The sequence below is a fragment of the Lipotes vexillifer genome, unplaced genomic scaffold (assembly GCF_000442215.2).
Source record: "Lipotes vexillifer unplaced genomic scaffold, Lipotes_vexillifer_v1.1 scaffold327, whole genome shotgun sequence".
NCBI classification, from domain to species: domain Eukaryota; kingdom Metazoa; phylum Chordata; class Mammalia; order Artiodactyla; family Lipotidae; genus Lipotes; species Lipotes vexillifer.
In genome coordinates, this window is record NW_006771143.1 from 3964471 (window position 1) to 3979897 (window position 15427).

General features: G+C 39.4%; 1 protein-coding gene across 1 annotated transcript in view; it reads left to right on the plus strand.

The window, feature by feature from the left end:
* The window catches only part of DPYS (dihydropyrimidinase), an 85136-nt gene that overhangs the window by 23680 nt on the left and 46029 nt on the right, over positions 1 to 15427 (plus strand). The window contains exons 5-6 of the mRNA XM_007446546.1: positions 6083 to 6239; positions 7479 to 7620. Of these exons, the coding sequence (XP_007446608.1) occupies positions 6083 to 6239; positions 7479 to 7620 (299 nt within the window). The remainder of the gene's footprint in view (positions 1 to 6082; positions 6240 to 7478; positions 7621 to 15427) is intronic.

The window sequence follows — 15427 nt, forward strand, 5'->3', positions numbered from 1 at the left end:
GACGGGAATGCATGTTCAGTCCATCAGCTTTCTTTGAAAGCCTGCGGTTTCCCTACCATGATATTTCCTTTTAGCGTTCAGCACCTGCAATAAAAAGTGAAAAGCAGGTTCCAGGGAAAAGAAGAAAGCTTTCACATGCAAGCCATGGAAAGCTGAGTTGCCTTTGACCGTTTGCAAGGAATTTCAATTTCATGCTTATTTCACGTCTCAGTTAATCTAAGTTGAGTAACTAGGTTAGTTCCCATCTTTACTGTGAGAAGCCACTTTTGCAAAAATGAGGCAAGCGAATCAAAAGGCTGTCCCTAGAGTGTTATCCTTTTCTTTCAGAAGCAGAATCCCCCCTCCCTTGCTCCATACCCCCAGTATAAAATTGGACAAACCAGCTGAAATTGTATCTCATATAGAAGTTCCCACCTACCACTCTTAGATCTCTCTCACTCACTGTACTCTAGTCTTTGTGCAAATAGTATATGTGTCAATATATGTCATTTGTTTCAGTGACAGAGATACTTTTTACTTTGGTTTGAATAGCTTTGGGTATCGATGTACCTTTTCTGCCGTGTATTGACATATGGATTATAATAGTGTTTAAAAAAACATATTGTTCACATCTCCTTCCCACCTCCCAGTAAAACTTGGATGCACATGGATTCATTCTTTTTCTGGTGCTTTGCTTAGGAAGGTGGCGATTTCTCCCAGCAACTTACTTGATGCTCTCTTTGGTGTATATCTGTTATAATAAATTTGTTTACCAATTAATGACTGAACTTTTCAATATGTTTTTTTAGTTCCCCGTTTAACTTGTTTTAATTTACCTTAATAAAGCTCATTCTATTTTACATCCATATTCGTGTCTTTAGGGTATAAATATGACTCTCATTTGAACTTTATTAATAAAATGTTTTCTTTATGCTTTTCATAAAAACCAAGTTATTGGACACCTAATATATGCTTGGCACTGTGCTTTTGGCATTGGATTTGCAAAAATGATTAAGATAACTTTGGTTCTCAGGTAGCTTACAGTGAACTGGGCTACGTGATGGTTGGGGGTTTTTTGTTTGCTTTGGTTTTGGTTTTCCATGTTGTAGAAAGCTGTATTTTCCAGGCTTATTGCTGTAAAATATAAACTTCTCTTACAGGGAGGTTTAGATGTCCTATTTTTCATTTTATTTAAACTCTGCCCGCCCCCGCCCAGCATATTTCTCTTGTATTTGGGGACTAACAGGGAGAAAGGGCCACACAGAGGCCACTCTCTGCCCATGTGGTCACACTGCCCCCTGCTTGTTGGTGCTGAATAGAGAAAAGCAAATCTCACACAAGTACGATGAGCTGATGCTTGGTAACCAGTGCTTTTCCTAAGAAAGGGTTGATGTGTGCCCGAGTTAAGGTGAATTTGAATCTCAGGCTTCCTTTTTCTTTCTTGTGCATGAACATCCGAACATCCCTTGTCCTTTAAATTTAGAACAAGATGATTTACCTTATGTCCAACTGCAAAGCAGCTCAAGACCGCCCATTTTAAAAGATTAAAAAAAAAAAAGAAGAAGAATTGTGTAGCCATAAGGAAACTAACATTTGTAGAATGTATTTGTTTGCTGCTCTAACAAAGTACCACAGACTGGGTGGCTTAAAACAACAGAAATTAATTTTCTCACAGTCCTGGAGGCTAGAAGTTCAAGACCTAAGTGTTGGCAACATTGGTTTTCCGGTGGGCACTGAAGGAAGGATGCGTGCGCTCCAGACCTCTCTCCTTGGCTTGGAAGGGCTGTCTCCTCCCTGTTCCCTGTTTCTCCACATTGTCTTCCCTCGTGTGTGTGTGTGTGTGTGTGTGTTTGTGTGTGTGTGTGTGTGTCCAGATTTCTTCTCCTTATAAGGACCCCAGTCGTATTGAATGAGGGCTCACTTCTAATGACCTCATTTTAACCTGATTACCTCTTTGAAGCACCCTATCTCCAAATACAATCACATTCTGAGATCCTGGGGGTTAGGACTGTAACATGTGAATTTTGACAAGGGACACAATTCAGCTCATAACATGAAGTGTCTCCAGGATCCCAGGAAGATGCTAGATATTTTCGTATATGTTAAGTTGTTTGATCCTCACAAAATTGCCACACTAGAGGGATGTTACGCTCCCATTTCATAGATGAGAAAAACTGAGACCAAGAGCAATGACTCATCATGCACAAGGTCACCAACTAAAAGCAAAATCAGGATTTGAACCTGAATCTGTGTGATCTACTTTATTATGCTGCTTCTACGTATTTTCCTTCTCAATTATTTTCTTTCGTTGTGAGTGTAATATTTTGAATCCAGACAAAGCCCGAGAAGGTTCTACTTTATCCTTCTAGCTGGGAGAAATTATTTTTATAAAAGCGTTTGGCCTTCTGTGTGGCAGCTGGTGCTTCCACTCTGGGGCACCTATGCCAGATTCTGCATCTTTCAACCTTTTCTAAAAGATCCCATGACTTGATTAAATGCTGCTCCCAAATTCAGACAAGATGTTAACATCTGCTCTATCACTTTCATCTAATAAACAATGGGCTGTCTGGTCAGGGATGGGGGGTAGTTTTGGTTGGTTGGACATGTTTCACTATTTGGAAATCGTAACAATCTCTCAGAGAGCAGAACTCCTTTAACTGGGAGATTGCATCATAAGTGAAGATTCTTTTTTGGTTTTGAGCTAAAGGATGGAGAAAGAAGGAGAGAACACGTATGGGGAGACAGGATACGACATAATGTGAAACTTGCTGAGACAGTGGGAGGATATTAATGATGGATATGTACTATCTGCCAAGAGTTGCTGAAATCGTCTGGTCTCGAATGTAATCAGGAGAGTATCAGACTAGAACAGATCTAGGACTTTTCATTACTAATCTGTTAAATGTAGTAAATCAAACCAGTAAGTGAAATTGGAAAGTTGCTTAACCACGTCCACAAATCTTATGATTGACTTTTAAAAATACATGCTCTTTACCAAAAAATGAAAAATGATACTTTTCCTACTAACATACTGCATATGTATGGTTTGTTATCAGTATACTAGGATTCTAATTCTAATGTACCACTCACTACCCCTGTGTCATAGACAAATTAGTCTTATTGAGTGTCAGTTTCTTTGCCTGTCAAACCAGTGTTTGGGTTGCCATGAGGGTCAAGTAAGATATATGATCTTCAAGCTGTATTTGCAAACTCTAGAGTGCTATACATACATTAGATATGTTTATTACTACTTTATTTCTGGCCCAAATCTAACAGAAGCCACCGTTAATGCTGAATTCATCTAGTTTGATTCTTCAATTTATGTATTATCCAGGCCCCTTGTTTTCTTTTTACAGTTTGCATGCTGTTTAGTCCTTTGAAAAATGTCTTAGAACCATTGTGAAATACAGGGAAGAATAGTTAGGAATTTTTACTTTTTCATTTTTTTAAGTACTTACAGATAATTAATGGGGAGACAGTTGAAAATAACCCTGTTAACAAAGAGCTTGTTGTATATACCAAAAAAGTGGCACGTCATATTGTAAAGGTGCTAAACCCTTCCAAGGAAATTACCTGTCATCTGGTTTCAAAACAGTCCTGGCAGACTCCTGGTAGATGCTGACACTTATAATTTTTCCTGAGAGCTATTACAATTGTAGAAATTTTGGAACTGTATTCCCATACCACCTTGATGGGCCAAATGATTGAACAGAACATGTGATAAGACTCTCTCCTCTGTAATGAAGTATCAGGAAAAATCCTGAGTTAGCAACTTGTAAAGTGATTGCAGATCAAGAATCTGAGTTTTTCATTGTCCAAGCATCCGTAAGAAGTTCTCTTGGAATAGGAAGGTCCCTTTGTACCTGCAAATAAAATACCATGCCTGTCCTGTTATCTCTCCAGTAAGTAGTGCATTACCTCTTAGTTCATGTTAAAAGTGATTGCTTCTTGTTCAGTACACCAGAAGGAGATACTAACGGCATTTCCTCTTTTCTGGGAATAGGACAGTAAGAAACGAGGTGGGATTCATCTAGTGTGTGTATATCATGAAAGTGAAGGATATTAGCTGTGGCTAAGTTCTTGGAGGATAACTTTTATTGACAATAGTTTGATGCTAGGTTACATAAGAGGCAAAGTTGGTTAGGCTTCAAGCAGCCTTGCTTTCAGGGTTTTTCAAATCCCTAGGCTCACTGGAGGAAGATGGCTCATTTGGGGGAGAAATGATCTGTGAGGTAATATAGGGTGCTACGTTCCAGTTCAATGTGACCCAGGCAGCTGGTGGCCATCCACTGTCAGGACTCTGAGGAAATCAGTACATTTCAGTTGTATATCAGGATTTTAACTCAAGTCTGTGGCATCTGGTTAACCAGAGTGAAGTAGTTGGGATGCCAGCTTCTCCTTTCTGTGCACTCTCTTCATGACTGCTTGGATATGAGCAGGTTGATGCCAAAGAATCTATTATGCTGACAAATGCTAATCAGAGATAGGCTCCTGATTTTAAATTCAAATTCACTACAAGCTATTAACTTTTCTAACACTGTGTGCTTTTGATGGCCTCATTTGCATGATTTTATAAATATGCATTTCTGGCTACAATTTTATTATCTGAGTGTTATTTTATTTAACACAAGTTTTTAGAGGAGGTTTATACTTTAAGGGTGTGCAAAGATGATCAGTTTACTTGCAACAGAGATATAGTGTGGTTGGACTCTGTATGACCATAAGACCATTGTCATCAGGATAGTATAGTGTAGAGGTTAGGACCACTCAAGTCAAAATGCCTGAATTCAGACCCTGCCTTCTCCACCCCGTCTATGCTGAGTGCATGTAATTTAACTGTACAAAAGTTACTTAATCCTATAAGCCTTAACCTCATCTTTTATAAAAGTTTTATCTTTTATTTATTTTATTGAAATATAGTAGATTTATAATGCTGTGTTAGTTTCAGGTGTACCGCAAAGTGATTCAGTTATACACATATATACACATATATATATTCTGTTTCAGATTCTTTTCCCTTACAGATTATTACAAAATATTAAATATAGTTCCCTGTGCTATACAGTAGGTCCTCGTTGTTTATCTGTTTTACATATAGTAGTGTGTATTTGTTAATCCCAAACTCCTAATTTATCCCTCCCTCCCTTCCCCTTTGGTAACCATAAGTTTGGTTTCTATGTCTGTGGGTCCATTTCTGTTTTGTAAATAAGTTTGTTTGTATCATTGTTTTTTAGATTCCACATATAAGCGATATCATATGATATTTCTCTTTCTCTGTCTGGCTTACTTCACTTAGTGTCTGATAATCTCTAGGTCCATCCATGTTGCTGCAGATGGCATTATTCCGTTCTTTTTTATGGCTGAGTAATATTCCATTGTATATATGTACCACATCCTCTTTATCCATTCATCTGTTGATGGACATTTAGGTTGCTTCCATTTAGGTTGCTATTGCAAATAGTGCTGCAGTGAACATCGGGGTGCATGTATCTTTTTGAATTATAGTTTTCTCTAGATATATGCCCAGGACTCATGCTTTAATGGAGATAATAATAGCTTTTCCCAGGTAGGGTTTTTGAGAAGATTCCATCAGAATGGCACATATTTCAGCCAGCTTTTGCTAGGTTATGCTACAGTAACAAATTAACCGAAAATATCAGTGGCTCACAATGGCAGAGATTTCTTATTCATACTCATATCCGTCATCGGTTGGCTCTGCCTCTGCTCTATAGTCTCTTCATTCTGAGACACACCTGAAGAAGCAGCTTCTACTGGTCTCATAACAGAGGGAGAACTCGTTGTGGCTTTAACAGGTTCTGCTTGGAAGCAGCACGTTACTTCTATTCATATATAATAGGCCAAAGGAAGCCATGAGGCCAAGCCTAATATCAGCGAGTGGGTACAATCATCTACCACAACACGCAGTGCACACTGGCTGGAGCATAGTAAAGGCTTGGTAAACAGTAGATTTTACTTTTCAGTCCTGATCAGAGAGGTAAATTATAGTTTAGGTAGGACAGAGAAGACTAATATTTATGTGCTTGTCAAATGGCTCTCTTAAGAGCAAATTGAGGTGCTGAACGCTTCCCTTTGAACTTTCCAGGGAAGGTGGTCTATGGAGAACCCATCGCAGCAGGTCTCGGCACAGATGGCACTCACTACTGGAATAGAGAATGGTCCCATGCAGCCCATCACGTTATGGGTCCACCCCTACGACCGGACCCTTCAACGCCTGACTTCCTCATGAATCTATTGGCTAAGTAATAGTTTAGTAGATGATTGTAAGGTGTTTTGCCAAAAGAAGATGTTTTGCTGATCTCAAATCTTGAGTGTAGGAGATCTTGTCCTACCATCTGGACCTTCCATTGACCTCCCAGTCTTCTGTCCTACTTGACCTCACAGGCCCTGGGGAATCCTTCACCTGGAGACCCAAAAGCATTGGCTTAATTGTGTTATGATGTGGTGTAAAATCTCTCCTGGCCACAGAGAAATCAGATCATTTTTACTGAAATTTTCCTCTGCTCTGATTTTTTCATTGTCTTTTCTCTCCCTAGCTGCCTAGGACCAGGTCTCTTCAATATGCCCTATTTTTATCATACAGAATAGTCTTGAATATTTTTCTATGCTGATATAACCCAGGAACCAGATGTGCTTGTTGTATAGATACAAGAGATGATGATCTAGGGCAGAGCCACTGGAGAGGTGAAAGGCAAAATCCTACCCTCTGAGCAGGTTATCCCCATGAAAGGCCATCCAAACTATTTTCAGATGCTGTTTTGGGAGACATTTTGATCATTTTTTCTTGAGAAATACACCATTCATGGACATTCAGACATTCCGCATTCACGGATACTCAGATCCAAGTTAACAAAGAGCTTTTCACCACAGACTGTCCAAGTGTTCACTTGCCACTTCCTTTCAGGCTCCTACCTCCTTCAGCCTTCTACATCCGCGAGGTGACTCACAGGTCAAAGCACAATTCCTGTTGCTCGTGACCTCAACATCCTCAGCCAGTGTCCCACCTCTGCTCATCACAACATTGCCATGTGGCCAGGGGCTGCCTCTCTTCATATGGATCGCCCTGGTCCACCTTTGTGTAGTTCTGTACTCACAAGAAATTTTCACTTATGTTATTGCCAGTGGCCCTGAATAATTGTCATCAAGCATATATAATTAGCAATTTCTAGATGAGAAACTGAGCATTGGACAAACTCATAGTCACATAGCCAGTAGGTGATGGAGCCTAGAACCCACTTTTTCTGACCCAAGCACGATCCTTCATCATGCTTCATGTAAGAGTATTATTCTCCCAAAGTGTTTCCTGGAACAGAGACAGGCATGGGTGAAATATGTACTTGAAAAAGCTGCCCATTCTCCATTGCAGTTTTCTGATTATCAGTTGAGAATGGGGTCCAGAGACCAGGGAAGGTTATGGTAGCTTCCTCCTGACATATTCTATCTACTCACCCCTATTGCTGTTGTGTGTTTCTCTTTTACAGTGGTGATCTAACCATAACAGGGTCTGACCACTGCACTTTCAACACCTGCCAGAAAGCTCTTGGGAAGGATGATTTTACTAAGATTCCCAATGGAGTGAATGGTGTTGAGGACCGGATGTCAGTAATATGGGAAAAAGGCGTGGTGAGTTTCACAGAATTCAGTCTGTTTTGCCTGATTTTTCAGCCAGAATCTGGCCCATTTTAGGACCAGAGTGGCAAAAGCCTTAATAGAGAAGTTTTTTGATTGTTTTCACTAGAGTGGAAACTGGGAATACAACAGTATCACCACCACCATGCCATCCCCCAAGATAATAATGAAAAACAATTTTCTTCTCTGCATGGTTTAGAGGATGCTTTGCACCATGATGCAGACATTAGGGTATAAATTTAGATTGGGTACCTAGAGGATTATTCTTGACATCTTTGAAATGTAATAGCACTTCTACTTGATTTCCACGTTTTTGAATCCTAGTTCCTCATGTGTCACTGATATAAATACTTGGAATGATTGAAAGGACATCAGGAATTTTTATTACGTTCATACCTCCTTTTCATATAAAAATGTAGATATCCCTTTTAAAGAACTTTTGGATATTATGTTTTAAAAACTGCAATATGAGGTTACATAAATAATAATCCAAAATATAGAAAGAGACTTTTTTTTTTAATTTCATGATTTAAAAATTTCTACCTGAGGATGAAGAAGAATCAAATGGCTAAATGTTCATATGTTACAGCCTATCCGGCCAGCTGACAGGTGTAGTTGTAAAGATCAGCAGTGGAGACTTGCCTGGTAAGACCCGAGGTCCCCATTGTCATGCCATTCTCACCCATCTCTCAGAACCCCTCCCTTCAATGGCACATTAATCACATCTCACACCTCAGAATCCCTTACACATACCCCGCACTTCTAGCTCTAATATTTTACCAGGTCTTGTCAATTATATTTCCAAAATGCCTCCTTATTTCCACCATCATGTCCACCATTCTACTTTGAGGCCCATGTCTTGTCTGGACCATTGCAGTAGTCTCACAGCTGGTGCCCCTGCCTCCACTCTCTGGCTTGCTACAGTCTACCCCATACTCTAAGACCAGAGTTGCCTTTCAAACACCAGGGTCTGTTCATGCTACTTTCCTCTCTAAAATCCTTTAATTTTCAGCATTACTTATTGGATGACATTTGAACAGTTAATTTACATGCAGGGACCTTCAAAACATCTCTGCAGCCCTATCTTCTACCAATTGTTCTCTCCACCCACTGCTACCTCTACCCTAATTCTAAGCATCCTAGATGACTTTTCTTTTCTTTCTCTTTGCTTAGACTTTCTTTCTTTCTTTTTTTTTTTAGGAGACTCTAAACATATTTATTTGCCAAAGTTAACTTTCCTTTCTCACTTATCTTTGTAATCTGGAATTGTGGTCTAGAAAAGGCATGTGTTATTATTTCCATGTTTTCCATACCTAGATGAGGTTAAAATTCATTCTCTGTCTTATTTATTTATACTTTTTTTAAACATCCTTATTGGAGTATAATTGCTTTACAATGGTGTGTTAGTTTCTGCTTTATAACAAAATGAATCAGTTATATATATAAACATATGTTCCCATATCTCTTCCCTCTTGCATCTCCCTCCCTCCCACCCTCCCTATCCCACCCCTCTAGGTGGTCACAAAGCACCGAGCTCATCTCCCTGTGCTATGCAGCTGCTTCCCACTAGCTATCTACCTTACGTTTGGTACTGTATATATATGTCCATGCCTCTCTCTCGCTTTGTCACAGCTGACCCTTCCCCCTCCCCATATCCTCAAGTCCATTCTCTAGTAGGTCTGTGTCTTTATTCCTGTCTTACCCCTAGGTTCTTCATGACATTTTTTTTCTTAAATTCCATATATATGTGTTAGCATACGATATTTGTCTCTCTCTTTCTGACATACTTCACTCTGTATGACAGACTCTAGGTCTATCCACCTCATTACAAATAGCTCAATTTCGTTTCTTTTTATGGCTGAGTAATATTCCATTGTATATATGTGCCACATCTTCTTTATCCATTCATCCGATGATGGACACTTAGGTTGTTTCCATCTCCAGGCTATTGTAAATAGAGCTGCAATGAACATTTTGGTACATGACTCTTTTTGAATTATGGTTTTCTCAGGGTATATGCCCAGTAGTGGGATTGCTGGGTCATATGGTAGTTCTATTTGTAGTTTTTTAAGGAACCTCCATACTGTTCTCCATAGTGGCTGTACCAATTCACATTCCCACCAGCAGTGCAAGAGTGTTCCCTTTTCTCCACACCCTCTCCAGCATTTATTGTTTCTAGATTTTTTGATGATGGCCATTCTGACTGGTGTGAGATGATATCTCATTGTAGTTTTGATTTGCATTTCTCTAATGATTAATGATGTTGAGCATTCTTTCATGTGTTTGTTGGCAGTCTGTATATCTTCTTTGGAGAAATGTCTATTTAGGTCTTCTGCCCATTTTTGGATTGGGTTGTTTATTTTTTTGTTATTGAGCTGCATGAGCTGCCTGTAAATTTTAGAGATTAATCCTTTGTCAGTTGATTCATTTGCAAATATTTTCTCCCATTCTGAGGGCTGTCTTTTGGTCTTGTTTATGGTTTCCTTTGCTGTGCAAAAGCTTTGAAGTTTCATTAGGTCCCATTTGTTTATTTTTGTTTTTATCTCCATTACTCTAGGAGATGGGTCAAGAAGGATCTTGCTGTGATTTATGTCATAGAGTGTTCTGCCTATGTTTTCCTCTAAGAGTTTGATAGTTTCTGGCCTTACATTTAGGTCTTTAATCCATTTTGAGCTTATTTTTGTGCATGGTGTAAGGGAGTGATCTAATCTCATACTTTTACATGTACCTGTCCAGTTTTCCCAGCAACACTTATTGAAGAGGCTGTCCTTTCTCCACTGTATATTCCTGCCACCTTTATCAAAGATAAGGTGACCATATGTGCATGGGTTTATCTCTGGGCTTTCTATCCTATTCCATTGATCTATCTTTCTGTTTTTGTGCCAGTACCATACTGTCTTGATTACTGTAGCTTTGTAGTATAGTCTGAAGTCAGGCAGCCTGATTCCTCCAGCTCCATTTTTTGTTCTCAAGATTGCTTTGGCTATTCGGGGTCTTTTGTGTTTCCATACAAATTGTGAAATTTTTTGTTCTAGTTCTGTGAAAAATGCCAGTGGTAGTTTGATAGGGATTGCATTGAATCTATAGATTGCTTTGGGAAGTAGAGTCATTTTCACAATGTTGATTCTTCCAATCCAAGAACATGGTATATCTCTCCATCTGTTTGTATCATCTTTAATTTCTTTCATCAGTGTCTTATAATTTTCTGCATACAGGTCTTTTGTCTCCTTAGGTAGGTTTATTCCTAGATATTTTATTCTTTTTGTTGCAATGGTAAATGGGAGTGTTTTCTTGATTTCACTTTCAGATTTTTCATCATTAGTATATAGGAATGCCAGAGATTTCTGTGCATTAATTTTGTATCCTGCTACTTTACCAAATTCATTGATTAGCTCTAGTAGTTTTCTGGTAGCATCTTTAGGATTCTCTATGTATAGTATCATGTCATCTGCAAACAGTGACAGCTTTACTTCTTCTTTTCCGATTTGGATTCCTTTTATTTCCTTTTCTTCTCTGATTGCTGTGGCTAAAACTTCCAAAACTATGTTGAATAAGAGTGGTGAGAGTGGGCAACCTTGTCTTGTTCCTGACCTTAGTGGAAATGCTTTCAGTTTTTCGCCATTGAGGATGATGTTGGCTGTGGGCTTGTCATATACGGCCTTTATTATATTGAGGAAAGTTCCCTCTACACCTACTTTCTGCAGGGTTTTTATCATAAATGGGTGTTGAATTTTGTCAAAAGCTTTCTCTGCATCTATTGAGATGATCATATGGTTTTTCTCCTTCAATTTGTTAATATGGTTAATCACATTGATAGATTTGCGTATATTGAAGAATCCTTGCATTCCTGGAATAAACCCCACTTGATCATGGTGTATGATCCTTTTAATGTGCTGTTGGATTCTGTTTGCTAGTATTTTGTTGAGGATTTTTGCATCTATGTTCATCAGTGATATTGGCCTGTAGTTTTCTTTCTTTGTGACATCCTTGTCTGGTTTTGGTATCAAGGTGATGGTGGCCTCGTAGAATGAGTTTGGGAGTGTTCCTCCCTCTGCTATATTTTGGAAGAGTTTGAGAAGAATAGGTGTTAGCTCTTCTCTAAATGTTTGATAGAATTCGCCTGTGAAGCCATCTGGTCCTGGGCTTTTGTTTGTTGGAAGATTTTTAATCACAGTTTCAATTTCAGTGTTTGTGATTGGTCTGTTCATATTTTCTATTTCTTCCTGATTCAGTCTTGGCAGTTTGTGCATTTCTAAGAATTTGTCCATTTCTTCCAGATTGTCCATTTTATTGGCATAGAGTTGCTTGTAGTAATCCCTCATGATTTTTTGTATTTCTGCAGTGTCAGTTGTTACTTCTCCTTTTTCATTTCTGATTCTATTGATTTGAGTCTTCTCCCTTTTTTTCTTGATGAGTCTGGCTAATGGTTTATCTATTTTGTTTATCTTCTCAAAGAACCAGCTTTTAGTTTTATTGATCTTTGCTATTGTTTCCTTCATTTCTTTTTCATTTATTTCTGATCTGATTTTTATGATTTCTTTCCTTCTGCTAACTCTGGGGTTTTTTTGTTCTTCTTTCTCTAATTGCTTGAGGTGCAAGGTTAGGTTGTTTATTCGAGATGTTTCCTGCTTCTTAAGGTGGGCTTGTATTGCTATAAACTTCCCTCTTAGAACTGCTTTTGCTGCATCCCATAGGTTTTGGGTCGTTGTATCTCCATTGTCATTTGTTTCTAGGTATTTTTTAATTTCCTCTTTGATTTCTTCAGTGATCACTTCGTTATTAAGTAGTGTATTGTTTAGCCTCCATGTGTTTGTATTTTTTACAGATCTTTTCCTATAATTGATATCTAGTCTCATGGCCTGGTGGTCGGAAAAGATACTTGATACAATTTCAATTTTCTTAAATTTACCAAGGGTTCATTTGTGACCCAAGATATGATCTATCCTGGAGAATGTTCCATGAGCACTTGAGAAAAATATGTATTCTGTTGTTTTTGGATGGAGTGTCCTATAAATATCAATTAAGTCCATCTTGTTTAATGTATCATTTAAAGCTTGTGTTTCCTTATTTATTTTCCTTTTGGATGATCTGTCCATTGGTGAAACTGGGGTGTTAAAGTCCCCTACTATGAATGTGTTACTGTCGATTTCCCCTTTTATGGCTGTTAGTATTTGCCTTATGTACTGAGGTGCTCCTATGTTGGGTGCATAAATATTTACAATTGTTATATCTTCTTCTTGGCTCGATCCCTTGATCATTATGTAGTGTCCTTCTTTGTCTCTTCTAATAGTCTTTAGTTTTAAGTCTGTTTTGTCTGATATGAGAATTGCTACTTCAGCTTTCTTTTGGTTTCCATTTGCATGAAATATCTTTTTCCATCCCCTTACTTTCAGTCTGTATGTGTCTCTAGGTCTGAAGTGGGTCTCTTGTAGACAGCTAATATATAGGTCTTGCTTTTGTATCCATTCAGCCAATCTGTGTCTTTTGGTGGGAGCGTTTAGTCCATTTACATTTAAGGTAATTATCGATATGTATGTTCCTATTCCCATTTTCTTAATTGTTTTGGGTTCGTTATTGTAGGTCTTTTCCTTCTCTTGTGTTTCTTGCCTAGAGACGTTCCTTTAGCAGTTGTTGTAGAGCTGGTTTGGTGGTGCTGAACTCTCTCAGTTTTGCTTGTCTGTAAAGTTTTTAATTTCTTCATCAAATCTGAATGAGATCCTTGCTGGGTAGAGTAATCTTGGTTGCAGGTTTTTCTCCTTCATCACTTTAAATATGTCCTGCCAGTGCCTTCTGGCTTTTAGAGTTTCTGCTGAAAGATCAGCTGTTAAGCTTATGGGGATTCCCTTGTGTGTTATTTGTTGTTTTTCCCTTGCTGCTATTAATATGTTTTCTTTGTATTTAATTTTTGACAGTTTGATTAATATGTGTCTCGGCGTATTTCTCCTTGGCTTTATCCTGTATGGGACTCTCTGTGCTTCCTGGACTTGATTGACCATTTCCTTTCCCATATTAGGGAAGTTTTCAACTATAATCTCTTCAAATATTTTCTCAGTCCCTTTCTTTTTCTCTTCTTCTTCTGGAACCCCTATAATTCGAATGTTGGTGCATTTAATGTTGTCCCAGAGGTCTCTGAGACTGTCCACAGTTCTTTTCATTCTGTTTTCTTTATTCTGCTCTGCAGTAGTTATTTCCACTCTTTTATCTTCCAGGTCACTTATCTGTTCTTCTGCCTCAGTTATTCTGCTATTCATCCCATCTAGAGTATTTTTAATTTCATTTAACGTGTTGTTCATCGTTGTTGTTTCATCTTTAGTTCTTCTAGGTCCTTGTTAAATGTTTCTTGCATTTTGTCTATTCTATTTCCCAGATTTTGGATCATCTTTACTATCATTATTTTGAATTCTTTTTCAGGTAGACTGCCTATTTTCTCTTCATTTGTTAGGTCTGGTGGGTTTTTGTCTTGCTTCTTCATCTGCTGTGTGTTTTTCTGTCTTCTCATTTTGCTTATCTTACTGCGTTTGGGGTCTCCTTTTTGCAAGCTGCAGGTTCGTAGTTCCCGTTGTTTTTGGTGTCTGTCCCCAGTGGCTTAGGTTGGTTCAGTGGGTTGTGTAAGGTTCCTGGTGGAGGGGACTAGTGCCTGTGTTCTGGTGGATGAGGCTGGATCTTGTCTTTCTGGTGGGCAGGTCCACGTCTGGTGGTGTGTTTTGGGGTGTCTGTGGCCTTATTATGATTTTAGGCAGCCTCTCTGCTAATGGGTGGGGTTGTGTTCCTGTCTTGCTAGTTGTTTGGCATATGGTGTCCAGCACTGTAGCTTGCTGGTCGTTGAGTGAAGCTGGGTGCTGGTGTTGAGATGGAGATCTCTGGGAGATTTTCGCTGTTTGATATTATGTGGAGCTGGGAGGTCTCTTGTGGACCAGTGTCCTGAAGTTGGCTCTCCCACCTCAGAGGCACAGCACTGACTCCTGGCTGGAGCACCAAGAGCCTTTCATCCACATGGCTCAGAATAAAAGGGAGAAAAAGTAGAAAGAAAGAATTACTACAAGTAGAAAGACAGAAAGGAAGAAAGGAGGGAGGGAGGAAGGAAGGAAGGAAGAATGGAAGGAAGGAAAAAAAGAAGATAAAGTAAAATAAAGTAAGATAAAATATAATAAAGTTATTAAAATAAAAAATAATTATTAGAAAAAAAATGGACGGATAGAACCCTGGGACAAATGGTGGAAGCAAAGCTATATAGACAAAATCTCACACAGAAGCATACACATACATACTCACAAAAAGAGGAAAAGGGGAAAATATAAATCTTGCTCTCAGAGTCCACCTCCTTAATTTGGGATGATTCGTTGTCTATTCATGTATTCCACAGACGCAGGGTACATCAAGTTGATTGTGGAGCTTTAATCCGCTGCTTCTGAGGCTGCTGGGAGAGATTTCCCTTTCACTTCTTTGTTCTCACAGCTCCCAGGGGCTCAGTTTTGGATTTGGTCCCGCCTCTGCTTGTAGGTCGCCGGAGGTCGTCTGTTCTTCGCTCAGACAGGACGGGGTTAAAGGAGCCGCTGATTCGGAGGCTCTGGTTCACTCAGGCCGGGGGGAGGGAGGGGCACGGAGTGCGGGGCGGGCCTGCGGCGGCAGAGGCCAGCGTGACGTTGCACCAGCGTGAGGTGCGCCGTGAGTTCACTTGGGGAAGGTGTCGCTGGATCCCGGGACCCTGGCAGCGGCGGGCTGCACAGGTCCCGGAAGGCTGGTGTGGAGAGTGACCTGTGCTCGCACACAGGCTTCTTGGTGGCGGCAGCAGCAGCCTTAG